Genomic DNA, 27,391 nt, shown 5'->3' on the forward strand with positions numbered 1-27,391 from the left:
ACTCGGTCCAGGCCACCCATGTAGGTGGCAAGGACCCAGCCACTTGAGCCACCACCTGCTACCTCCTGGGTGCACATTAGCAAGAAGCGGGGATGAAACGCAGAGCCAGGCCTGAAACCCAGGGTCTCTGATGTGGGTGGCAGATGTCCCTAGGGGCATTGTAACTGCTGCCCCACACAAGAGCACACAGAGCCTGCTGAGGCTCACAACGCCAACTGAGAGAGGCTAAGCCCTGGCTGGGTGGGGTGGGGACTCCGTATACCCCCCATAGGCCTCCAGAGGGATCCCTCCAGCGAGTTTAGCCCAGCCCTTCTAACTGAGTGGGGGTCTCTGTGCCCTGCTGTGCCCTCCCCCTAGAGGTCCAGCAACCTTAAAGGGCAAGAGCAGGGGGCCTTGTGAAGCAGATACTTGCAGTGCTCTCAAGGACCACTGAAGACTGCCACAGGCCTGAGGTCAGTGAGCGGCTATGGGGAAGTCCTCATGAGACAGTGCATCCCAAAGGAGGGGGCGGACCCCCAGCTCAGCCCAAGACCCCTCCATGGGAGAACCATGTGGGGAAACCTTGTGGAGCCCCAAAGTCTCAGGAGGGGGTGCGAGGTGGGAGGAGGGCTGTTGGGCTTTCCTCTTCCCTTTTTCACTCAGGCATTTTTGCACATGACTCAAACAAGTCTGAACTTTACTAAACTTCAAAGTTTGCCCATGGCACAGCCTCAAAGTGGAGGGGAAAAATGTTAAAAAGGAAAAAAAAATGTTTGTAAGCCAGTTAAACATTGTTTTTTTGCTGCTTCAGGGAATGGAATTCACTTGTCCTGTTACTGTTAGTATCTCATTGTGAAAGCAGGGTGGGGAGAGTGCTGTGGTTTCCAGGCCATCCCTGTCTCCACTTAGCCTGGCTCACCGACTCCTGTGTGAGCTCTAGTCAGGAGCCCCAGACCAGGCTGGGGGTGCCCCCAAGTACTGTCCTTCTCTCCTCCCCCTGCAGGGGTTGGGGAGCCTCTGTCCTAGGAGCTGGAAGTCTGGGCTCCAGCAGTGTGGCTGGCAGCTGGAGTGTGAGGCTCACTGCTATGGTGACCTACCTGTGGCCTGGGTCCTAAGCACCAGTCCCCAGGCAGTGGGGTCTATGCGGGAGAAAGGGTTCTCCCTTTCTCCTTCTCCTTATGTGTCCCATAGGATCCAGCAGAAGGACCCTAGGTGCCCAACTACATGGTTGCTGACTCAGACCATAACATGCTGACTCATGACTTCATCTTTCTGGGCCTCAGTTTCCTTATCTGCATAATGGGGCCGACAGCTGACCTCTTGTGTGATGGAGTCCTGAAGAGTCAAGAGGGCTCAGGCTGTGGTGCTGGCTACTCTTGATGTGACTTTTCTCACTGCCTTGGCCTCTGGTTTAGGTACCCCTCGCCTGACCTTTAAAATGTACATGCCCAGGACATGGCAGGCCCTCAACAGCACCAGGCAGATGTCAAGCCTTGCTGGTCTGTACTCCCTTCTCCATTGATCCATCTGGGAATGGACACTCTGGGGAGGAGCATTTATCTCACTAATGCACCCGCCCCTCCCTTCCTCAGGCAGCATCCAGGAATTTCTGCTGTTTATTGAATGAGGTCCCCAATCCCAGCCTGCCAGACTAAGTGTCTGGGTACCAGATACAGGTCAAGGGCCCCCATGGGAGCAGGCTAAGGCTTTGCAGCATCTCAGGGACCTGACCAAAGAAGCACCCATCATGTCTTGCCTTGGTCTCCCCTTCTGTAAGCCAGGGACAATGACTGGCCCTGCCTCACCAGGTCACCATGTGGGTACCCAGCAACAGTTGAACAATGTACTCAACTCTGTGTGTGCTGGCATATAGCAAATGGCCATTACATGGTTTTTCTGCTCATTTCTGATGGCTCCAGCATTCCCTTGAGTGAATTTGGTCTGCTGATTACCTGCTAAGCATGCACCCAGGAGATGCTTCTCCTGACGCCCTGCCAGGCCTCACCCATCGGGTACACCCCATGGCATCCCATGGAAGCCCAGACTGTCCTGCAACCCCGCCTCCCTCAGCACTGTGTCTGGAGAACCCAGTTCCTTGGGGTCCCGGTAACACCGTCTCATGCATCAGACACCAAGTCACTTGCCTTGGCCTGCACAGCCAGGAGAGTCCCTCTTCTTCTGGCCTCAGTCCCCACTCCTCCCCTTGGGAGCCACTGACTCCTGTTGCTCCCCTAGGCCATTCTTTGGGGGTGGGGAGGGACCTTCCATGTGGCAGGTCTTGGAGTGGTCACATGCTTAGAGGAGATAGAGGTAGAACCCAAATACATCACACAGCTCCAAATTCTTCCTGGGGTCCACTGAGGACATCTGGGAAATGAGCACCTGGCCCCCCCCCACACACACACACCCCAAAAGTGGGACACTGCTTTCAGGATCAAGCCCCATGACTTCATGGACCCGTGATGGTTGGCTCCTTGATCTGACCCCCACTAGCCTCCTTTCCAGGCTGCTTTGACAACATCCCCTCCAGACCCACCTCCCCACATGTCACAGACACCCAAATATGCAGTCACAAAGATCCCATGTATACACACACCCCACACTCAAATACATGCTCCACATCACCATGAACCTATCTCAGCACACTCAGTTTCTTAGGGTTTTGCAAAGGCACAGAAATCCCTCCCTGTCTCAGGACCAGCTCCCCCAAGTCTGAGTGACTCTTGTTTATTCTTCAAAGGCCAGCTCAGGCATTTGCTAGGGGAATGTGGCCTTATTCAACAACAGTGTGTCTCTTCTGAGAACCTAGGCATTTGCACTGAGAAATGAAAGCAAGTTGTGCTTAGACTGTTATCTATGTGACTAGCTCTTTGAAGAACAGAGGGTGGCCGAGGCCAGGACTTGCTGAGGGCGCTGCAGGTGCAGAAGGGTGGAGGGCTGTGAGAATGTGTCCACTTTCAGGTAAACAGGTTTGATGGACAGGCCCAGGGGCCAGCCAGCCACAAGTCACGGCACAGTGGTCTGGAAGGTGGGCTTCCTATGGGGAGCTCAGGATTAGCCCTGGAGCTTTAGGCAGCTCCCCAATGGCCTAGGAGAGGTCAGACTTGGTGAGAGGAGAGCCCAGTGGCTGGAATAGGAGGAGAGAGGGACCTGAGGCAGTGTATGATGACACTGCTAGGGAAACTAAGAGTAGCCTCAGAGCACTGGCTGCCTGCATCACAAAGAGTGACCCTCCTCGAAGTAGGGCGGTCACTCACAAGCCCATAGCCAGGATGGGAGGTGCAGGCCATCTCCATCACCATTGTCCCCAGATCTGACCCCAGTGAAGAGACAGCCCTGGGGCCTCCAGAGCACTGGCCATCAGCTGTCCGGCCTGGACATCACTCCCTCTTCTCCAAGCCTGCGCTCCCACCCCCTTAGTGTGGCCTCAAGTCTGGCCAGGCCCCCAGGCAGCCTGCAGGCCCACAGTCCCAGGCCTTGACTGAGAGTCCCAGCAGCCTCGCTTGCTGTAGGAGTTCCTGATGGGGCCAGTGCTCAGGGAGCCTGGGGACCCTCTCCCAAGGAGGCAGCCAGGGGATAGGCTAGGGTGATCTTTGACTTGTATTCAGGTTGGGATGGCTGTAAGGGGACACCTCAGACAGAGCTAGGCAGGCAAACCGCAGGCTCTGGGTTTCTGGGAGCCAGAAGAGGGAGAGCCTGTGCTGTGTAACCCTTTCAACACCACACCAAGGCAGAGGCAGGACGCTGCCTGGTCCGTGCTGGCAGCCCCTACCCAGTGGTTTGTCATTTTCACCTCCACGAGCGGGCTTTATTGAGAGGAGTTGGCTGGTGCCCCAGGAGTGGCAGTCAGGGTGCAAATGGGAGGAGCTACCTGGGGCACATGGAGGGGGCGGTTAGTGATGCTGCATCCTGCCCAGCAGGTTACAGACCTTCTGCCACCACTGTGCACGTGTGCAGCTCTGGGGAAAAGCATTGGCCCAAGGGTGGTATCCCACCATGTGGAGGGCAGACCTGAAAATGAGGCAGCTGCAAAGTGTCCCAAGAGCCCAGGGTTGTGCCTCCAAGCTGCACTGAGTCCCTTCCCGAGACGAAGGTGCAGGTAACCCGGCCACTGTGGCTCAGGCCAGGGAATTCCCTCTTGGTCCCTTCCCGGGCCCTTCTCCCGCTTTCTTCCCACCCCCACGCTGTCCTTAGCCTGGCCCTCGCTGGGGGAGCTCTGTTCCCCCTCCCCAGTCCTACTCAGGCCCCTAGCCCAGCCAGAGCCCCGCTCTAGCAGGGAGGTCTGGAGCGCTGTTTGGGCTCCGGTCCTGCCTACCTCGGTGGGCCGGTGGGGGCAGGGGGCCGGGGCTTGGAGCAGGAGCAGACACGGGAGCATAAGAATTCTCGGGGCTGGGAGAGTGGGGAGGGCACCCCCCCCCCCCCCGCGCAGGGGGGCGGGCGCGGGCGGCGCAGCAAGGGAAGAGTTAAGGCCGTTCCCCTCCCCCGGAGGGTGTGACCGCCTATAAGAAAGGCACTGCGCCCAGGCGCTGGGGCTGCAGGCAGAGGGGGCGCAGCGCTCAGCGCTCAGCGCAGCGGAGAAAGCCCAGCCATCTCAGCGCGTGCAACCGTCTCAGTGTGGGCAGAATGTCGGAACCCAAGAGGAGGGGACGCAAGAAACTCCGAGAGGGGAGGAAGCAGGAGCAGGAGCCCGACCCCGGGGACAAAGGTAGGGAACCTCAGCATGTCCTGCAAAGCCTGTTTCCCTGGGAGGAACCTGCTACCCTCTCTGCCATGCAACGGTTGAGTACCACGGAGGTGACAGGAACCCAGAGTGTACATGCAGCGCGTGGTGCCTGTGTGCGCCTCTTTCCAGTAGCTGTCACTGGCCTGAAAGGCCAACAGCCCCTGAGTAGCGCGTGCGGCAGGATGGAGTGGGACACGCGGAGCAGCAGCGGCAGCTGGTTACACGCTCAGGGAAGCTGTCACTGCCTTCCCTCCCTTGGAGGGCTTCCAGATCTGCCCCCACCTGTGGGTCACACTCCCTCCTTTCTACTCGGCCATTGGAGCATGGCAACAGCGCCTGCCACCACCTCCTATGCTGAGAGGGTACCCTGCCGGTTGGTGGACCCCAGGAAGCAGGGAACCCCTGCTTGGGGTTGATGACACCCCTAGAGCTGGAGCGCAGGTAGTAGGCACTGGTCCTGCTCTTCAGGAGTGGAGTGGCTGGTTGAGTCCTTGGCTTTTGTCTGTATCTGGGAGGGAGGTGGTGGGCTAGAATCCACCTTGGTACTCTCCCTGGGCAGCTGCAAGCTGGAGAAGTGCACCCGCCTAGGACTTTCTGGCTGCAAGGAGCCTAGGGCTGGTGCATCCTCGCTGCTGGAGAGCCCAGGACTTGCTTGGGGCTCCATGGGGGAAGTCCTGGGATCTCCCTTTTCTTTCCTTCTGCAGGCAAATGTGTTATGGGCAGCAGGCTGGGCGCGTGCACGTGCTTCATGTGTAGTTAATCCCTGTGGCAGCCCTGGAGGCAGGTGGTCTCATCCCTGCATGAAGAAGAGAGGGAGACTCAGGGAGAGTGACGTTGCCTAGTGCTCTCCAGAGTTGGGACTCAGCAATACCCAGACAACCAACCGGGTCCTCCTGGCTGGGTCTCTCCCCAGGATTCACCACCACCACCATACACACACACACTGGGAGCTGCACCAGGAGAGTGGGTTCCAAAGAGCACTTAATTGCGATTTGGGAAGCTCTAGTTGTGGTGAATTTAGCCACATCCCCTCACAAATCTCTGTAAAGATGCAGAGGGGGACAGGTCTGTGAGCTCTTTATTGAGCAAAGCCCAGCAAGCAAGCAGCAGCTTCAGAGTAGCAGCTCACAGCAAAGCCAAGGCCGGGTTCTTCTCTTTTTCTTTTGGGAAAGTCTCTGGCCTTGTGACCTGAAGCCAGCATGTCTGTGACACTGCCAGTATGCTGGGCATGGCATGTGGGGGTCAGCTCCCTCAAGGTTCCTCTGGGGGTGAGGAGGTGGAGGCTGGCTCATTACGAGTCCCCAATTGTTCAAGGACATAGCGTGTCACTTGGTAGGAATTACCAGCACCAGGGAATGATACTAGGTGGGGGTGGCATGGGGATGGAGAGCATGCATTGGGGGCAGAGGTCAGTGGAGGAGAGTGGGTCCAATCAGGCATCTCCGTGATCTGTTCCAGCAACTTCTACCTCTGTGAGAAAGTTCTTCTAAGTGACTGACTATAATCCTCCATGTTCCCCTTGGCTGGCTGGCTCTTCAAGGAGCTGACTAGAGGACAGATATCAAACAGAGCCAGGGCCTGGGTTAGAGGAATTTGGGAGCCCTGGAATACTCTAGAATAAAAAAGGCATGAGGGAGGGTCATGCTCTACTCCAAAATAGCAGGAGAAAGCCCACATCAGTGAGAACCAGGAGTCTTGAATCCCTGGTATGTGACCACGGGCCCTGATTTAGGTAACTAAGATAACAGCAACCTGTGGAGCTGGGCTGCCACTGTCTTCTTACTGTGTGCACGGAGAGCCCCAGCTATGGAGGAGGTGGCCGCTGGGCAGTCAAGCAAAAGGGTCTTAGCCAGAGCTGGGCTGCATTGGCTTGAGAGATTGGGCAGCATAGGCATGGGACATGAGCACGTGGTCCACTGAGACCCTGTCTCAGTGTAGGGAAGGAGAGAGGGGTGAAAGAGAGAAGGTGATGCTAATTTGCTGCCCTTGCTCAACAGCTAGCAGTGTGCCACTTCTCCTTAGCCAATAGACATACTCCAAGCTGGGTGGGAAGCAGCCCACCCCCAACTCCATCTCAGTGCAGAGGTGCTGGGTGGAGCTGAACCTCAGGCGTGAGCTGTGCTCCATGACTCAGTCTGTGGCACCGACGCCAGCATTTCCATCTGGGGCTGGTCCCCACCCCCAGGCTCCCTCCTTGTCCCAGAGGCATGGCCTTCCCAGCAGGCCTGGGAGCTAGGTCAGCACCAGCAGGAACCAGGCCTCTGGAGTCCAGCCTGCTATACATGTATCACCTAGGGCACTATCTCCCATCCCCCATGCACATGCACCCCAACTACCATCGTACTGCTTAGACAGGCCTAGGTGTGAGAGTCTCCAGAGCCAGAGGCAGAAGGAGGCAGAGCTACCTTGGAGGGGTCGTGCTGTGCTCAGGAACTACTCTGCAATCCAAGATCCTGGCCTTTCCCACCAGCCTGTGCCCTGCTGGCTGAGGATGTGTCTGTCCTCAGGAGGACAGAGAGGCCTAGGGTGCCTGGAATGTGACAGTGGCTGCACTGACCGAGCCGGGAGCTCTGGGGTCCAAGAAAGAACTTATGAGGTCTTCCCTTGCTGTCTGCTGGCAGCAGCTTCCAAGCTTCTAGAACAAACTGCAGGCTGCCCAGGCCAGGAGTGGCATGTGCCCATATGCATGTGTCTGAGCCACAGCTAGGGATTCCTTTTGGCAATCCTGCCTCTGCCCTTGGCCCCTGGCTGACCCCAAAGAACCAGGACTCTGCAGCAGTTTTCCTGCCATCCCCTGGACTTGACCCACGCCTCACGCTCTGTTCCACCCCCAAAAGGCACCTAGGGTTCATTAGGGACAATGGCACTGAGCAGAGTGACTTTGTACCTCCCAGCAGCCTTTGATCCTGAGAGCTCAAAGCCGTTTACCCCCTAGGACTCACCCGTCCTCAGGCCAGGTTGACTAGGTGAAGGAGAGACAGAGAGCACCCCGTCTATCCAGACTGGCACGGCCCAGGGACTAACAAGGGGCAGTGAGTCACCCAGAATGGGGGGCAGGGAACCATGAGGTCTGATGGAGGGAAAACTACCCTGGGGGTTTCTGGCTGTAAGCAGAGGGGACGGGCTGTCTGCACAGAGCACACCCTGGAGCCTCCCTCCCTGCATGCTGAGCCTAGCCCCTCTGGCAAACTGCAAGAGCCTCTGGAGAGAGAAGCAGCAGCTTTGGTGGAGGCTGAGCCCCCTGTCCTTAGACTGGCAAGAATCCTCATTATACCCATAGCGCCCTCTGCACCTTGTATGGGGGAACAGAGGACCAGATGAGAGCAGCCCTGACCTTGGGGTGCTGCAGAGAGAGATGTGTATGAAGGACGAGATGCCTTCCTTCACAGATGACTATCAGTGCCTGGTCCTCCAGCACTCCCCTGCCTTCTGCTCGCTCGCCACTCCCTGGCTGGCCTAAGGGACAGGTAGTATGGGGAAGAGGAGCTTATTTGAAAGGAAAAAGACAGACGCAGAGGTCTTCTATCCACTGGTACACTCCCAAAATGCCTGCATCAGCCCAGGCTGGGCCAGGCCAAAGTCAGGAACCCAGAACCCCATCTGTAGCAGGGACTCCAGCACTTGAGCCACCACCTGCTGCCTCCAAGGGTGTGCATTAATAGAAAGTAGACCAGGGGCAGGACTGGGGCTCAACCCCAGGTACCCCCCCCCCCCACCAGTGTGGGATGCTGGCCTCCCAGGCAGCATCTTCATCTTAATCCCTATGCCAAGTGGATGCCCGGGAGCAGGGTTTTTGGTTTTTTTGTTTTTGTTTTTTCAAACTTTGGGAAAGCACTGCGGAGCTTTGATACCCTGGGCCCAGATTTCAAATGTCTCTTTCTTGCTATCTTGGTGTATGAGACACCTCCCATCTCTCAGCAGCCAGCAGGTGGCAGCCCCTTTCCCATTTTCTCCCGGCCTGACCAGCCACTGTTAAGATGTCCCAGGCCCCAACTGTGTGGTCACTCCACAAATGGTGTGTACTTTTGCTTCTGTGTGCTCAGTTCTACAAGTGTGAACTGGGCTTCCAGTATATAAAAACCCTCAGGAAATGCAGAGAAGCAGAATCCTGCACAAGTACCTGTGGTTGTTGGAATTGTGTGTCATGTGTTCAGTGTGAGATGAGAAAAAGAATGGTTTGTTCTCCTGGGAGACGTTGGGAGAGCTTTACAGAGGCGGTAACATTTACACGGAGCCTGCCTGGTGCTGAAGAATTCACCAGGGAGGGAGGGAGAAAGGTCTTGTAGGAGTTACAACAAGTGCATGCCACCTTGCATGGCAGGCTGCTGTCATTTAGGGAGCACTTTGCCCATGTCAATCTTGAGGCTATGAAGTACAGGGAGAATTTGATCAGCCTCACTGTATGGATGACAAATCTGAGACTGGAGTTCCGTGTGTGGCTGGTGATGGGCAAATGGGGTATGAGACTCAAGTCTGCCCCCTGCCCTGCCTCAGCCATGCACATCCAGCTGGCTCTGGGCTCTTCCGTGTTCTACAGCCTTCCCCTCCTGCAGCCATGGCCAACTGGAGGCAGTAGGTGTCCAGGTATCTGTGTGTGTAAGTAGGGACTCCTGTCAGAGCAGGGTCATTTGTTGACTGCCTGGGCTTGTTCAGAGATAAGCAGTTTGAACACTTGCCCCAAGCAAGAGCCTGCAGTGTGACCATTACAGGAGGGTGGCCCTGAAGGCCTGAGTTCTGGGAAAGTGGTAGTGTTAGGGTCAGCTATCCTGGCCTGAATCCAAGCTGGGGGTCCAGAGAGTCTGGCTGGATGCAGCCCCTGACTGGACTGTTACCTAGTCTCACAGAGCTGACAGGACACAAGGCAAGTGAGTGAGTAGGGCCTGACTCTAAGCATCAGCTGGATACTTGCTATAAGTGTAAATCCTGGGGACCCTTCTGGGCATTGAGCAATCCCCAGTTTAAGAACCACAGGGAGAGTAGGTGGTCCAGCTCCATAGAAGGACCCTATACAAAGCCTATCTGTCCCACAGACACTCTCCTGGCCCAGTGACATCGGGCACCATACTGTAGGGTGGCAGTAGTGACTGAGGTCCCATCTCTCTGGGGTCAGAGGGACAGAGGCATAGGGGCAGGTCTTACTCTAGCTCCAGGTTGACCTTGGAGGAGGGGGTGGAGGGAGCAACTGATTCCAAGCTGGGAAATGCAAGGAGACTGTCTGGAGGAGGAGATGATAAGACCAACTGTGGAGATGGGAAGGACTGTGACAGAGAGGCTGGGCATTCAGAGGGAAGAACACCCCCTACCCCATAGTCCATGCAGAGGCTGGCAACCAGATGGGGAATAAGGTGCTGTCCCACTGAGCTGGTGTGGAGGTGAAGGGGCTGGCGGGACTCAGTCAGTGGTGGATTGTCCAAACGTTGGCTTTGGGTGGGTTGCCCTTGCAGCATCTCTGGTGACCTCCAGTGTGTGGTCAGGAGCAGCTATGATGGCCAGGCTGGTGGGGAGGCGGGGATCAGCTCACCAGGAAGAAGCACTTAGCAAGGGTTCCGGAGATGTGCACTGGCCAGGAGCCTGGGACTGCTGGTGTAGGCAAACTGGTCTGGATATGAGCTCATCATTGACTTCCTTCACTGTGCAGATGGGGAAACTGAGGCTCAGAGAAGGACGTCTGTACCACAACAAAACAAAGGGCTTGGCAGCAACAGGGCCTCAGGCACAGCCCAGGCTGGGTCCCCTTGCCCTTGTCCCTGAGTATGCCAAGTGCTCACCCCATATCAGAGTAGAATGAATAGGGACATTTACCAGTACCCCCACCCCAAAGAGGGGCAGACTGTCCCCTGGGGAGAGGCCACCCTAACCATCCCCTAGGAGCTGGCAGCAGTCTCCCAAAGTCTGGCCTTAGCTCATCCCATGAACCCCAACTACAAGCCAGGAAGCAGTACCGCTCAGCATGTGGGAGCTGCATGCAGATGGGGAACCACCCCTCACCCCATGTGTAGGAGTCCTGCAGGGAAGTGGGGGAGGAAGCACAGGAATTTGGGGGAAGGGGATTGTAAGTCACCACCAAGGAGAGCCAGAAATTTCAGGGAGCCAAAGCAGGGGTCTGGCAGCAAAGCAGAGAAAGGTGGATGTCTCAGATGTCCCCAGCCAGTCTGGCATGCTGTGGCTTGGGGGGGGGGGGAAGGGGGGAGGAGCAGCATGGCCCGACCAGCCAGGGCCTGGTGGAGGAAGGGGTTTTTGTTGTTGTTGTTGTGTCTTGTTTTGTTTTAACATTTACTTATTTTTATTGGAAAGACAGATTTTCAGATAGGAGAGACAAAGATCTTCCCCTGCTGTTTCACTCCCTAAATGGCCGCAATGGCCAAAATTGAGCCATTCCAAAACCAGAAGCCAGAGCTTCTTCCAGGTCTCCCATAAGGGTGTAGGATCCCAAGGCTTTGGGCCATCCTCTGCTGCTTTCTCAGGTCACAAGCAAGGAACTGGGTGGGAAGTGGAGCAGCCAGGACATGAACCAGCTCCCATATGGGATGCTGGTGCTTGTAGGCAGAGGATTAGCCAGCTGAGCTATTATGCCAAACCAGAGGAAGAGGGTCTACAAGGGAAGGAAGCTTGGTGCAAGTTGCATGAACTTGAACTTCAGGGCAAGTTGAGAAAAGCACATGATTGTCACAGATGCCAAGGCCACTAAAAGAGGAAAACCCCCAAGAGAAAGAGCCACCTCTTTCAGGGGAGAGAAGCTGGGGACACAGGTTCCCGTGCTGGGTCTGAGCCAGTGAGGAGTGCCCAGGGACATGGGTTCCTTCCCAGCCCCTTGCCCCCACCGGCCTAGACCTGGGACGCCACATCTCAGCCCTGCATACCCCAACCCTGCCTCTCCCACAGTGCCCTGCGCTCACAGGTGTACCTGAATAGGAGGAGACAAACAAGCACAGAGGCTGACCCAGACTCTCCCCGGAGCCCAGCACTTCTTTGAAGTCATGATTTCTATTTCATCTTGGTCGTACATGTGAACTTGAGATTCTGGTCTGGTGTGTGTGTGTGTGTGTGTGTCTGCTCTTCTTTCCTAGTAGGCTTGGCAGTCTTGGGAAGGAGACCCCGAGATCATCCTGTAGCTTCATCCCCTCTGAGCATCAAGATGCCTGTCCCTCCTCTGCCTCCCTGAGCCCAGAGGTCAAGGGTCTCCAATCAGACAGCAGAGGCAGGCAGGACACACAGGCTCACCCCAGAGCAGAGGGGGCTCTGAAATCCCTTTCTCAGCCTTCACTAGGCTCCCCCAGCAACAGGTGGCTTGGCCCCTACCCTATCCCCCAAAAAGTCCCCAAGCACAGCAGCCTCTCCAGGCCATGCTCAGCTTTCCCTAGCTTGGGTTTTTCAGGACTGGCCTCTGGGCTTTGTCCCCATCCTGTGCCCTAGCAGCTGGCTCAGCCATTCCCCAAGGAGAGCTTTCTCCTCTGGTGCTCCCAGGCAGGCCCAGTGTGGTTTATGGGTGAGTCAGAGAGGCACAGAGAGGCTGAGTTGCATAGCCAAGGGCACACAGCTACAGCATCCAGTGACTGGACCTGACTTGCCATGTCCTTAGCTGCCTGCCACTCTGGCCTCTGCATCTTACCCATCCGTGCCAGTCTCAGTGTCTGAAGCCTGTGCACCATGCCCTGGTGAGAGCCCAGAGCAGGGCCGGGGGGTGCGGTTTGCTGTGCCCAGCACCCACGTGCCACTCTCGGCAGCCATTGGCTAAGCTCTATGACCTTGCACAATACTCCACATGTGGTTGATGCCCTCTCTTGCTGTCCTGTTGCTCAGCCTGGTGTTCAGAGGGGCTATGGATTGTGGGCCTTCCTGCCCCTGAGGCCTGGTCTTCTCTTCTCCTGGCCTTGGCAGAAACCTGAGGCCCTGAATCCAGAGGCCTGGCTGCTGCCCTCTGTGCCCACTTAGGCCAGCTATTTTTTGTGTGTGTTCTTTCTTTCATTCTCATTTGAACTTGGAGTCTGTAATTAGTCTCCAGCAGGTGTCAGTCACTCTGTAGGTGGGGGTGGCCGGGGAGAGGCCGTCCAGCAGTCTGCAGGCCGGTGGGACATAGACTTTGATGCCAGGCAGCCTGGCTGCATCATCTCCAGGTGTTGCCCTGCCAAGGGCCTGGCTCAGCCTTAGTCATGAGGTGAGGACCATTAACCCTTTTAAGAGCCCATTGCCCCTTGCCCCTGGATGCCAGGAGGAGTGCAGGCCCTGCCCCTGCCAGTCCTCCCTGGCTGGGATGCACAGCTGGGGCCTGGGCGTCTGTCTTACTCTCAGATCTTAGCAGGTTCCGCACCCACCGCCCACCTGCCAAGAGGAATGAGGTCAAGCGGCTGGCAGCAGTAGCACCTCCTGGCCTCAGGGCTGGACTGTGGGAAGGGCGTAGCACTGGCCGTGGGTGCCAACTTTAATGAGGTGCTTTCTGGGGATGGCCTGGCCAACAGCCATGGGCCACATGCCCTGGCCTGGCACAGGCCCAAAGGAAGCAGGAGCCGCCACATGCCCCATGGCCTCAGTGGGCTGTGGTGCTGAGGTCATGGGGCGCCCATCCCAAGGGAAGCCTCCTGCCGGAGACTGTAGTCACCCTTGAATGTCCTTGCTCTGCTCCAAACCAGCCCCCACCCACAAAACTGTAGAGGTCCCATGGGAGAGAAGAGCTGCCTAGCACCTCAAGGACCTTTGCAGTCATCCAGCTGATGCCTGCCCCTTTCACTTTGTGGACACCAGGAATAAGGGTCAGCAGCCCTGTCCCTTGCCTGGCACCTTCTCTCTGTCCACTTTGCCACATGCGGGGCCTTGGAGCAGCTCTTTCCCCACAGGGACACATACGCAGATCTTCTGAATTGCCACTTGTCCTCGTGGCACTGGGCAGGATCAACAGAGGGGTGGAGTGCATCCTGGCTAATGGTATCTGAGCATGGCAATCTAGCAACTTCTTCCTCACCCTAGGGGATTACACAGCCTAGGATTAGGGTCTCTATCATTCACATGGGAAGCTGGGTTTTACAACGCTGCTAGAGAACTAGAACTATAGGGAGAAAGTCTCACAGGAGAAAACTTACCAATGGCTGCAGGGTTTTCTCTCTGGTGGCCATTGACTTGATTTGGATGTGCTTTTCTTTCTTTCTCCTTTGTGTTGGGTAATTTCTCTACAACAATGGGAAAAATGCATTTCTTAAGTAACAAAAACAACCCCAGAAAGGAACCAGCCTGTCTGCTGGGAGGAGGGGGTGGAGATTCCATTGCAGGCCTTCTGCCTGAGGCAAGACCCAGAGCTGCAGGGAGGTGGGCCTGCACCCTGGCCTCGGCTCCTGCTCTGCCACGGCCTGTCTTGTCCAGGCAGACATGGCATCGCGAGGAGGCAGTCACAGCCAGGCGGGAAGGCTGTTCACTGGGAACACAGCCTGGTTGGGATTAGGGCTGTGTTTATGCAGTGAACCTCAGACTGTTGCTGTCCATCAGAAACACCATACAATCCACAGAGGTTGTTTTGAGTCAGACCCTAGGCGCATCAAAACAGTAAGAGTAGAACAAATCCAACTCTCTCACAGTAACTCACGAAGCCCCACATCGCCTGGGCCTTGCATGCCCCTCCACGCCCCAGACCCCTATTCCTCCCCTTTCCAGGCCACATTAGGACGCGTCCTATAAACACCAGGCTGCCCTGCATGAGCTCACTAGGTTCATTTCTACTACTGGTCTTCCCCAGCCATGTGGTTCCCACTGACTGTCCCTCCCACCCATGTGTTTGAGGAAGTGGTGGCTCACTCCACCTCATCAGTACTGTGAAGTGAGGGGACAGTTAACAGCAGCCATGAGGGCACCCAGCACTCACCAGACAGAATGGGCCCCTTGGCATCTAACATGCACACCCCACTCTTTCCACCGGCAGGGATCATTCCCACACTCCCCATCCAATGCTTTAGACTCTCTGAATGGAGATCATGCCTGCTATTTCTGGAGTCTGTGTCTTTGCAAGACTCCCCACATGCACCCTGGTCCATCACCACTACCATTTGGAGTGGCGTGCCTTCAGTGCCTAGTGTGGGACCAGAAGCAGGTGGTAGTGTGACCCTTGCCCTCCCCTGCCGGCTGGCACCTGCAGGCCATCTTGGCTTGCTGGGAAGGACATGGCCCACAAAAGGATGGCCCGGATTTCCCTATACTCCAAGAGGGAGAGGGACACCTTAGGGCTTCAGACAAGCTCTCACTGTCCCCAGGTCATAAGAAGGGGAAGGGGGCCAAGTGAAGGTCACCAGCGGGCCAAGAATTGAGGTTGCCAGAAGTGAACCCAACCCTAAGGCAAACTCTGGGCAGCTGTGTCCAGTGTGTCCACAGTGGCTGGGCAACACTGTTGTGTGCACTGTGTTTTGGAAGAGGAGACATTCAGATCACCCATGCCTGGAGCAGGCGTTTAGCTTAGCGATGAAGATGTTTGTTAAGATCCCATACTCCACATCAGGGTTTAAGTCCCTGCTCCAACTCCAGCTTCCTGACATGCATACGCTGCGAGGCAGCCGTGATGGCTCCGGTTAGAGCCTACCAACCAAATGGGAGACCTGGATGGAGTTCCTGGCTCCTAACTTTGGCCTGGTCCAGTTCCAGGCCCAACCATTGTGGGTATTTTGGGAGTGAACCAGTAGACAGGAGCTTTTTCTCTGCGTGTCTCTTTCTCTCAAATAAATTTTCAAAAGCAATCCGCCACGCCTAGATGCACGTCCAGGCTCTGCAAGCTATGGCCCAGCCCCTACCTCCATGTCATAGTCACTTCAACCATGATGAAGGGTGACTGGCAGGTCCAGAGCAGGTGAAGGAGGCTGTGGTGGAGGTAAGGGAAGGATGCTGAGGCAGGACCTCATGGCATTTAGGAGAATAAAATGAGGTTCCAGAAGTTCTGACAGGTGAACACATCAGTGCATGTAAAAGCTGTAGATGCTAAATAAATAAATATTAAAAAGAAAACACACACACAAAAGCACACAACAAGAAAACTAGCATGCTAAACTGAAAATCAGGGAACTAGGGGAAAGGTGACTGGCCTTCATATTGATCAGGAGCTCTTCCCAATCAATAAGCTGCATGCTCAATAGAAAAACAGACTGCAGGTCAGAACAGGCAGTTCCACAGGAAGAAATACAATGGACTAATACACTTGGGTTAAGTAGTCAGCTTCACCAGTAACCAAATAAATGCAAATTCAGACAACAAAGAGACGTTATCTTTTGCCTGGCTAATTGGTAGAGATTCAGCATGGGGTAAGGCCTTCTGTTGGTGAGGGTGTGGAAAAAAAGCAGGCAGTGTCATTCATGGGGGCGGGGGCAACACAGGTAGGTGTCGCCATCCCCACCCCCAGCAGGCAGCAGGCAGGATTGCATCCCCGCTGATGTAGTGCTTCTGCTTTTAGCAAAATCGCCTTGGGAAACAATTATGGAGTGTAATAACAGTAATAGCTGGCCTGGCTTGTGGGCAGTAGCTTCTCCCTGCATTCCCCTCTAAGCCTCGCATCATTATCCCACAAGGGAGAAGCTACTGTTGATCCTCTGTATTTGACAGATGAGGAAACTGAGGTGGAAATGCATTACAACTCATGACCTGGGGACACAGAGCTCACCCTGCAAAGCCAGGATTTGAACCAGGCAGGTGGAGCCTGGGGGTGAAGTGGTGCAATTGATGTGTGCAGTTGTAGCTGTGAGGAAGTTGTTTTGAGTTGTTATGACTGAGGGACAGCAGAGAGGAGGCTTGCTGAATGCTTCCCAATGGTAATCTATGGTTTAAACCATGGGACAGCTGTCCCGGAAAATTATGTAGTCAGGAAAAATGATGCTATTGAAAAATGGTATGTGTGAGAGGAATAGGTTTCTGCCTAAAAGAGCTCTGAAGGGTGTGGAAAGAACAGATAAAGGCCCTGCTTAGAAAGCCTTAGAAGGCATTGTTTTCTTAAAATGCTACTAAGTTACAAAAAAAAAAAAAAAAAGCTGCTAAGGATCCCAAGAAAAACTGTCAAGGCCTTTGCTTAGAGGAGCGTACTGGAGAAATATGCTCTTTTTAAAAAAAAAAAAGTATTTGGGAAGACAGAATTACAGAGAGAAGGAGAAAGACCTTCCATCTTCTGGTTCACTCCCCAAATGACAACTGCCAGAGCTGAGCCAATCCAAAGCCAGAAGCCAAGAGCCTCTCTTCCAGGCCTCCCATGCCGGTGCAGGGCCCCAAGACTTTGGGCCATCCTCCTCTACTTTTCCCAGGCCACAGGCAGGGAGCTGGCTGGGATGTGGAGCAGTCAAAACATGAACAGACACCCATATGGAATGCCAGCACTTGCAGGTATAGGATTAGCCAATTGAGCGGTTGTGCCAGTTCCAAGAAAGGTGCTCTTGAACCAGTTCAGCCATGTACTCTCCAGACCAGATTGTTCGGGGAACCCTTTTCTCAAGTTATGTTTGTTTCCATCTCACCAGAAACTCACACCTTAATATTTGGCACTAAGGTGAAAGGCACATGGTATGTCATTAATAAATGGGTAGCTGGCATTTCGTTTAAGAATGAGCATTTGCATGTGTGGGAGAGATATGGACTGATGGATTGGTAAACTGATGAGCAGCGCCATTGGGATGCACACTCAGCCCATTTCCTGCAGCCCTTCCTGTCCCTTCCCTATTGCAAACCACAGTACAGTGTCATGTCAGTCCCCAGCCAGGCCCTGAACCCTGCTCAGCAACGGCCAGCATCAGCTCAGAGTCACTGACAAGAGGGTCAGCGGCCATTACGCAGCCAGTCAGCTCACTGTTGGGCCATGGTTTCTCTGGCTCCTAGCAGACCCTCCCTTCTCTCCTGCAAGGATTTGAACCCAATGTCTCCATTCCCGAGGCAGAGATGAGGCCATGAAAGCAGACAGCAGTCTACCACATTGAAGACCCAAAGACCTAGGCTTCCATCCCAGCTCCGTGGCAGCCTGACTGTGTGACTTCCTGCATGTTTCTTATCCTCTCTGAGTCTTATCTCCACCACCAGAGTCAGGTGACATAGGAGAGCAGACAGGGAGCCCTGGCTCACCCTCACTTTCCTGAACACAGGTGACAGGTAGACTGGGGCACATGGAAATGGAAAGGTACTTGAGGCACGCGAGGGAAGACTGCAGCTTGCTCTTCGATATTTTGCAATGGGGCTTGGTCCTGTGTCCATCAGCATAGCCCAGGCCTTGTCGCCACCTCGCCACCAGGCGGGGCTGCTGTGCCATCTCCGGTCTGACTGGAGCCCTCCCCTGGCCTTTGGGACCCCTGAGAAAGGAAGCCAGGTGTATCCTCTTAGCCTTTCTGTGTCCTCTGGGCCCAACGTGTGCCTGGGGGTCTGAGAAAAGCATTAGATTGTTTGAGTGAATCAAGGAGCCCTGGATTTGAACCCATTTCATTGTCTCCCCTGGAGACAGAGACCTCCCTCTGCCGAATCTGTTTCCCTATGTGTGCATGAACTCACCGGGTTGCTGTGATGGCTTCCTCAGCTCACAGGTGCCAGGGATGTTTCCTAAATAACAACTGCACCGCACAGTCCTGAAGATGGAAAACGTGGCCGGGGGGGTGGGGTGGTGACAGCTCTGACCTCCCTCTCTGCCTCCTCCAGCCCAGCCAGAGAATGGGGCAGGACCCCTCCCCAACCCTGCTAACCCTCCTGTGCTCATGCTTGGTGCTACCCCCACCCACCCAACCCCCACTCACTCACCTGCCTTGTACCCCACAGCCACCCGGCCCAAGCTGAAGAAAATGAAGAGCCAGACGGGACAGGTGGGTGAAAAGCAATCGCTCAAGTGCGAGGCGGTGGCCGGGAACCCCCAGCCCTCCTACCGCTGGTTCAAGGATGGCAAGGAGCTCAACCGTAGCCGTGACATCCGCATCAAGTATGGCAATGGCAGGTGAGTAGCTTCGGGCCACTCCCCCATCCAACTAGCTACCCAAGCTGGGAGGTGCCTGGACTAGGCAGAGTCCCCCAGTGGAGCTGGTCCCAGCACCTCTGCATCCTCCTCCTCCTCCTGGCCACACATCCAGCACTCTTGCAGACCTGGGCCCTCTGGAGTTACTGGCCAAACCTAGTGGATCCTAGGCAGAAAGTGCATGATCAGCTGTATTTAAATGGTTAAAGGCAGTTTGTCAAGGTTAACTTCACCAGTGAAAGTCTCTACCGGTCTCTTGGAGCTTCTCTAAGGAGCTACCCCACCTGCAGTCCTTAGTGACAGCCATGGTTGCGCATGTCATCTCCCTGTCCCCTGCCCGGAGCCCACCTAGGATGCCAGTTGCCGTTTCCCAAGCTGGAGAGCTTGCACAAGTGTCAGAGTCCTGACCTGAGACAGGGACCCCAAGGCAGAAGTGGCCGGCGTTGAAGCAGCCCTCCCGGGAAAGTGAGCCAGAAGCTCCCTGGCCACCTCCTGTGTCAGGCTGGTCAGGTCAGAGATTCCAGGAGGCCATGGCCAGTCCCTCTACCTCTCTTCTGCCCCTCCAGTGTGGTGGCTCTGACTACCCCACCTTCAGGGCAGGGCCTTGGCAAGAACTGCAGGCTGCCCACCAAGCCCAGCTATTGCCCACCATGGCTGGAGACGGAAATGTATAGGTCCTGGGAGTCTGGGTCTTGTCTGCCAGTCGGCCTCTCCCCTACTTCCCCAAGACCACAGAAGGCAGGAAAGTGCCCCCTGCCCTGTCCCCTGACTCCTGCCGACACTTGGGCTCCTCCCAGTGCACCCGTGAGTCTGACAGCTCTCACTTGGCTCGTGTGTGGCAACTCAGGCCTCACCTCCCATCCACCCCAGGTGATTTTGTGCTCTCCCACCTCACCTTAACTCCCCAACAGAGGGAGGCATTTGGCCTAGCCGAAATGACATGCACCTTGCATATGTGAGGGCCTGGGTTTGAGTCCCCACTCTGCTCTGTTTCCTGCTGGTACACAGCCTGGGAGGCAGCAGGTGATGGCCATATGGGAGTCCCTGCCAGCCATATGGGAGACCTGGGCTGAGTTCTCGGCTTCAGCATGGCCCACCCCTGACTGCTATAGGAATTTGGAAAGAACCAATGATACTAGCTCTCCCCCAGCACCCTCTCTGACTCAGAACAATGTGTTAATTGCTAAGGAAAACAGATAAATGCCAGGAAGTCTCCACTCCAGGGCACCCCCCAGGAGGTATCCCACAGGCAGGATGCTGACACCCACACTCTCCCCTGCGCCCCTCCCTGCCCCTGGCCTCTCTCCCTCCACTGACCCATTCTTGGCCTCTCCTCCCCATTTCTGGGCTCCAGTTCCCTGGTGGATTCACCTCTGGACCAGTGCACACAAATCAGGTGTCAGCTACATACAGCCTCCTTTCCCCCCACCATGAGAGGTTTTAGGGTACACCTGTGGAGAGCCTCATGCCTCATGCGCCCCATTTTGCTTAGGATTCTGGAGGTCCACAGCCCTTCTAAGCCTGTGGATACCTGGCCTGGGAGGATCTTGCTGACATGGCCACACACCCAGTCCTCTATTCACTGTTCCTCAGACCCCGGCCTACTGTCCTTCTAAGCAGTAATGTGGCTGTACTCCCCACCCCTGCTCTCACTGTCTGTGACCCAGGACTTGGGCCCAGGCTCTTTCTTATGCTGTTCCCCACCCCTCCCATCCCTGGCAGAGTTCTCCAACTTGAACATCCTGGCCCTGGGACACCTTCCCAAGCCCTCCCCTCCCACCAAGCCTCTGATGCAGCTTTGCTGGTTTTGCTGGGGATCTTCAGCTCCCAGGCATGACAGAGCCCTGGAGGCCAGAACCCCATGGTTGTCCATCCTGTCTCCTATGTGTGGGGTGGTGAGTCAATGAGGCTGAGGCAGGAGAAGCCCTCCTCTGCCATGTACACCATGTCCCCTGCCCAGACAGGCAAATCCCTCTGTCCTAGACTGCTGTTTTTCTACCCGTTCCACCCCCAGCAGATCTTCCATCTGCTGGTTCACTCTCCAAATGCCTGCAACAACCAGAGCTGGGTCAGGCCAAAGCCAGGAGCCAGGAACCCACCCCAGGTCCCTCACATGGGTGATCAGGTCCTGGGTGAGTTGCCGCCTCCCAGGCTGTACATTGCCAGGAAGCAGGCTCAGAAGTAAAGTCAAGACCTAGGCACTAGGCACCAGAACACGGAGTGGAGTGTCCCAAGTGGCATCTTGTGTCCAAGGCCTGCCTGCTTTACGCTGACCTCATTTTCTAAAAAAGTCCATGTGTTGGTCTAGCCTCAGCTCCATCTGGCCAATGGGAGCCCAGTCCAGAAGCAGGACCTCATTGGGCCCTTTCTTGGGGATCGGGGACCTCTCCAATTCTGGATGTGCCCCCTGTCCTACACCCTGCCTGTTGGGACCCTGCAGCATCTTAGTCCCATCTGAGATGGTCCCGCACGCCCAGTGGTAGCAGCAGCTGTGCCTAACTCCCCTGGTGGGGAATCAGAGCTGCCACTTCCACATGCTCCTGCCCTGCCCATGTCCACACCTCATCTGACCCAGAGGCAGGGGCTTCCTCTCCAGTACTACACAGCAGCCAGTGCTCTACCTGCCCCAGCCACAATCTGTCGCCTGTGTGGACCCCCCTCAACTCTGTACCAACTTTCTCTGTGCTCACTGCACCACAGAGTCCCCCAAGCCTACCCATACCAGGAGACAACTGCCCACACCAGCCCTGTGTGCAGGCCCTCCCCACCAGCAACACAGTTCCCTCATGGACAAGAGGCAGGTTGGGACAGGCTGCTCAGGCAGGCAGCAGGAGAGGGTGGGAGGGAGGCAGCCCCGCCTGTAGATAACCTCCTAGAAGAAGGGAGGGCAGCCTTGGAGGTGGCACAGCATAGCATCCACCTGCCAAATCCTTAGTGCCTCCCACCAGGGCTAGGAATGGGGAGGAACCATGGTGGCCCCATACAGGCACCTGCCAACTGGGAACAGCTGGCCGAGCCAGCACTCCAGGCTCCTGGTGCTGTGCTCTTGGTGCCATCCTACTCTTCAGAGGGGCCACACGCCCATTCCCCCACCAACCCTGAGCACCAGCCTGTCTTGGCTTCATGCCATCATGTCACATGGGTTCCTTCCTTAAGTCACAGTTCTTAGTGTTCCCATAAGCCTTGGGCCTGCTACACACTGTGTTATGTGAAGAAAGAAGCACCTTTGAACTGGGCTGAGGGCAGTAGGGATGGTGGACAAGATGGTCTTGCTTTGCCCTTGGCAGAGTGCAGCGGGGGGAAGGCTTTGTGCGGATGGCTGGGTGGAGATGCAACCCCAGACAGAAGAGAGGTCCCCGAAGCACAGGGCTAGGCGGGCACGTGGGCACGGACTGCTGGCCTGGACTCTGCTCACCTGCCTTGTCCTCACACTGTAAGCATCAGGGCCCGGCTGTGCCCAGCCAGGGCCGTTGGTGAGAACAGTTCCACTACACTCACTAATGTCTCTCCACCCAACATCCTCTTGCGTATGCTCCAGGAATCTAGGTTGTCATTCCCCACCCTCAGGAGAAGGCTGTGTCTTTTCAAGACATGCTCAGAGGACTCCCTGCTGCTCCCTAGGAGCCAGACGGGGGTCCTGGGCATCACCCCAAGCCTGTCTTGGGCTGCCCCTGGGGGCCATCGGATAGACAGTGTTGGCTTGGTTCAGAAATAAGTGCTGGGGAAGGGAAAGAGAGTCAGGGCTACAGGCTCTGAAGTCACAGCACTGGGTGGCCAGCCTGGCACTGGGCCAGGCTTCAGCACCCAGGAAGCACCTGCATCCTTGCCAGAACAGCTCCGAGCCTGCCCCGGTCCCTGGGGTGTGCAAGGTCCTAATGCTAGAAGATGCTCAGATGAAAAGAAGGATGAAAGATGAAAGAAGAAAGAAGGACAGATGAAAGATGAAAGATGAAAGAAGGACAGGGAAGGAGAGAGAAAGGAAGGGAGGAAGGAAAGAAATAAAAGACCCTTGGGGAGACGCCACGGAGCGCCCCTTAGTGGAAGGCAGGGCAAGCCATAGCTGGAACTAGCAGACTGGGCGATACTGCTGTGGGAGCCACAGCTATGCGTCTCAGCCCCAGCCAAGAAGCCCCAGGTAGGCTCATTTGTTAGCTGTGGGGTTTGTCCAGCTTCAGGCTGTCCGAGCACATGGTGAGAGCCCTGCTGCTGCACCGGGCTGGGACGGGAGGCCTCCTGTGGTGAGAGAGTAAGGACCAGGACCCTCCACTCCCCATGCAGATCAGGACTGGATCATCCAAACACACACACCATCCCAACCCTTACCCTGGCTTAATCCCTCCAACACTGCTGGCAGACCCTGACACAGGGAGTAGATCTCATATGTAAAGACAGGCTATGAATTGAGGAGCTAGCCATGAGACTGTGCCCACTGCCTTCACCCAGGTTCGTGGCACAAGGAGGGCCCAAGCCTGGACCTGCAGACACAAGGCTACATCATGGTGGCAGGACACAGTGTAGCTACCAGCCCTGTCTGGATACCCTGGTTCTGCAATGGCCAGCAGACTTGCTGCTCCTGGGTGTACACACACCCACCATACCCCTGGCTCACACTGTTGCTCTCTTCTTACCCTAACCAGAAAGAACTCACGACTTCAATTCAACAAGGTGAAGGTGGAAGATGCCGGGGAGTATGTGTGTGAGGCTGAGAACATCCTGGGCAAGGACACGGCCCGTGGCCGGCTCCACGTCAACAGCGGTAGGTGGACCCTGGGCCGGGGAGGGGGGTTCCCAGGAGGTACGCAGGCAGTTGGGGGGCGGCCTGCACATCATCTGTCTTGCATGCAGTTCCCCTCCCCACTCTGGCCGCTGCCCCATATCAAGTCCAAGATCTGAGCCTATTCAGAGAAACGCAGTCAAAGCATAAATGTTTAGCTTTGTTATCTGGGCCTGGAAGAGCCGCCAGCTCTCACTTTACATACCCTGAAAACTAAATATTTTGAAATCAAGAGGTGGGGGTGGAGGAGAGGATATTTTTAGAAGGCAATTACGGGCAGCAGGACTGCCAGGAGCGGGGCTGGGGCACTGGAGGGGTAGTGCAACAGCCAGGGGTGGTATTACCTGCCGCTTTGCTGGGCACCTGAGGGTAGGCAACGACTTCGCTGGGCTCTGGGCCTGGGGCTCAGTTGCCCAGTCTCCCTCTGATCTTGAAGACAAGGTGAGGCCCTTCAGGCACCTTTGGCTCTCCACCCCTTGGATGGGCCATTCTCCCTTGCTCTGTGCCAGGCTGCATGCCCTCAGACACTGCCCTTTATTCCAGCCCAAGCTCACCAGAACCCAGATATTACATCCTCCTGCCTGCAACCCACCCCAGGGTGCCTCCAGGCCTCCTGAGCATGTCCTGGGGCTGCTTTCTGTCCTGCCCTCACCACAGAATCTGACCCTGTAGCTGGCACAGTCTGTCCGACCTTCTCTGGGATGCCCCCTGCCTTGTGGCCTTCAGACAAAAACCCAGCTCACAACTGGCTGCCCTGTGCCCTGGGCACCTTAGGCTCTCCTTTCCCCTGGTCACTAGGGCCAAGTCCCTGTGTGCCAATCCCACTGAGCCTTCTTTCTAGATCTTTTTCATGCTGGTCCCCTGCATTCCAGCCCCACCTGCAAGGCAATCCCAGCTCAGTTCTCTAACCTACTCACCAGAAGCAGAGTAATGGCCTCCTACAGGGCTTTCAGCCTCCCAGGCCGCCACCCCCAGAGCCACAGAGCTGGGACCAGGCTGCAACCCATCTGCCCTAAACTGTCTTGGTCACGCTGGCTCTTACAGGCAGCCTTCCTCCATGCCTGCCTTGGCCCACTATAGTGACAGCTCAGCTCCAGTCCTGGTCCCCTTCCTGAGCAACCTCATCCCAGTGGAACCTCTTGCCGTCTCCCCTTAGAGCATCTAGTTGGGCCTTCGCAGAGCCATGTCAGCCTTGGGAGTGGGGACAGCTAGGTCACAGCCTTTCCCTGGCCATGGCAAGGGAAGCTGCAATTGGCTGAGCCACATGCCCTGCATGGTCTCATGAATCAGCATACAGGTTTGGGGTCCACTTTACACTTCATGAGAAGCTCAGAGAAGCATTTCACCCAAACAGCTGGTAATGATGGAGCCACACAATGTAACTGCTTGGCAAACATTCTGTCTGGGAGTTTGCTAGTGCCAGGGTCATGGCTAACCTGCTTGTTGCTCTCCCCTTCGCCAAAGATGACACTGGCTTACCATGGGTACCTGAGGAGTATTTTAGACAATCGTCCAGCCTATTCAAGACCTCTGCTGCCACCTGTGTTTCTGGGCCTGGCCACGTTGCAGCAAGTAGGTAGACAGGCCTCAGGCCCCACTTCTTTCCACCTGCCCCAAACCTGGGAAAGCAGTGGCACTGGACTCTGGCACCTTCCACCCTGGCAGATTAGATACCGCTTCTCAGACTCACTTGAGGTTCAGAAGTTGCTGTGCTTTTCGGCAAGACTTTCTTGGTTAGAACCAATGGGAGCTAAACTTGATCCTCCTTCAGGGCATATTCATTGGCTGATGAAACTGGTGAATCCAGAGAACAAACAAGCTGGCCCCAGGACATGACAGAATCCGGGAGCTTAAAGAAGGAGAGGGAGGGTCAAGATGCTTTTTCCCATTGTGTGTTGGCCTCCTGCATTGCTTTCTACTGGGAAATGGGCTTCTCCCATGTTTAAAGAATGGAGTAAAAAGTGGAAAAGGCCTTGGCCTCAGCACTCAGAGAAGAGGTGGTTTTGTGTCTGTGACAGCAGTTCCAAGAAAGGGAGCTGACTGGCCCTGCTAGGTCCCACTGTGCTTGGGAGCTGGGCACCATCTTAACCTGAGCATGTATGTGTGTGTGTGCCCGCTTGCAGGCAGGCAGGGGTATCAAGAGGCACATGGCAAGGGGAATTTCCCAGCAAAGCGCATGCCCACAGAGATGCTGTTAGCAGAGGAAAAACCACGCTCAGGCCCCGCCCCACACTGGGTGGAGCTAAGGTTGCAGCAGGTGGTGAGGCCTTGCGCATGCACACTAGGTCTCAGCAGGCCTGGCTGTGACCAGTGTGGCAGGCAGGAAGCAGAGCCCTTTAGGCTGGGTGCCAAGGGCAGGTCCAGTAGCCCACTGCCCATGGTCCTCCTCACCCAGCAGGGAGTGGCAGGGCAGCAAGAGCCCTAGGACATGCAGCCTTGAGCTTGTCTACCATTTGCCTTTCTTGGGGCTGAGCTGGATGACCTGGAGCTCTTTGCCCCCAATCTGGGATTCTGAGTTTGCAATCCAGGCAGCCATGCTGTGTGCCCAGGGATCACTGCTTATGTTGTCTTGCCCAGAGCACGCAGGTAGAAGCCCACCTGGGGAAGGGGGTGGCAACAGCTCCAGGCAGAGATGCTTGGGCACCCTGTTTACCTGCAAAGCCCAGGAGACCTGCAGCAACCACACCCTGGGGACGGGGTGGAGGGCAGGCGGGCAGCGTCTGCCCCCTCTGACTCATCCCCAGGTGGGCCGGCCAGGCGTGCCCAGGCCCCAGGGAAGCTGGGCTTGGGGGCGGAGTGTTGGCGAGCAGCATCACTCCAGCTCCTGGATGCCCACCTCTCCATCCGGGTGGAGCTCTGCCAGTTTCTGGCCTTCCCAAGCTGCCTGAAGGAGGAGTCAGCAAGAAGTTTGCAATGCTTGGGGAAGGAAGGGAAAAAACAACAAAACAAAACAAAACAAAACAAAACAAAAACCTTGGTGCTTCAGAATTAGCTGCCTTGGCCCAGGGGAAAGGGAACTTGTGACAGTACCGTGGTGACCGTGCCAGTCCCAGGATGACAAACACTGACACAGGGGAGTGGCAGCCTTGACGCAGGGTGGCACGGAGCAGTGGCTGCCTTGTGAGGGTTTTCAGGGACTGCTTGTTCAAGTGCACACCTGGGTGTGCTCATGCACGTGTTCAACCAGACTCTGACCTCTGGGGACCCAGGTCCCAGTCCTGGCCCCAGAAACACCCTCCAGTGGCAGGAAGTGCAACCCTAAACCCCAGAGCAGCTTGCCTGTTCCATCTGACTACAGAGGGGGATGAGGCCAGCACCAGGAGGGGTGGGAGCTGGAAGGAGTGAAGAGGTGGGGGTCTGGACCCTGCAAGATAAGCAGAGGAGGGCTCTCGCACTTTCAGTGGTGGGCCTCAGGAAGACGGCTCCACGGCTCCACAGCGTCGGCCCTGCCCAGCCTACTCTCACCTCTTGCAGGCCTGATAAGCTCACAGCAGATACAAGTGACTGATAGAGGCTTCCCGGGTATGTTTTTAACCACTAGATTCTTTTTTTTTTTTTTCAGCTATGCATCCTTTTAAAGTATTCAGCCCAGTAGCTCTTAGTATAGTTGTGGTATTGTGGGATCATTCCCCTCCCCCAATTCTAAAACATTTTTTATCAGCCCAGAAAGACCCTCCGTGTCTATGAGCATTTCTTGGCTCCGCTCCCTCCCTCCAGCCGCTGCTGGCCATGCGCCTCCTCCCGGCCCCTGTGGACACACCTGCGCTGAACTTCACATAAACAGGCTCATGACATGTGGTCTTATGACTGTCCATACTGGGGCATGTGTCAGAATTTTGTCTTCTACTAGAATAATGTTCCACAGTCTGGATGCAGGTTTTATTTTTCCATGTGTCAGCTTGGATCATCAGATCACTGGGCTTGTTTGTACATTTGGACTCTTATGAGTAGCACTGCTGTGAGTACTGGGGGACAGGTTGGT

At 55.8% G+C, this 27,391-nt stretch overlaps 1 protein-coding gene across 5 annotated transcripts in view; it reads left to right on the plus strand.

Annotated features, from left to right (window-relative positions):
* Window positions 1-27,391, plus strand: part of NRG2 (neuregulin 2) — a 218,419-nt gene that overhangs the window by 167,951 nt on the left and 23,077 nt on the right. For all 5 annotated transcript variants that reach the window (XM_058677465.1, XM_058677467.1, XM_058677466.1 and 2 more), the window contains exons 3-4: window positions 18,446-18,617; window positions 23,273-23,391. In XM_058677465.1, the coding sequence (XP_058533448.1) occupies window positions 18,446-18,617; window positions 23,273-23,391 (291 nt within the window). The remainder of the gene's footprint in view (window positions 1-18,445; window positions 18,618-23,272; window positions 23,392-27,391) is intronic.

The sequence above is a fragment of the Ochotona princeps genome, chromosome 19, assembly GCF_030435755.1.
Source record: "Ochotona princeps isolate mOchPri1 chromosome 19, mOchPri1.hap1, whole genome shotgun sequence".
Lineage (NCBI taxonomy): Eukaryota > Metazoa > Chordata > Mammalia > Lagomorpha > Ochotonidae > Ochotona > Ochotona princeps.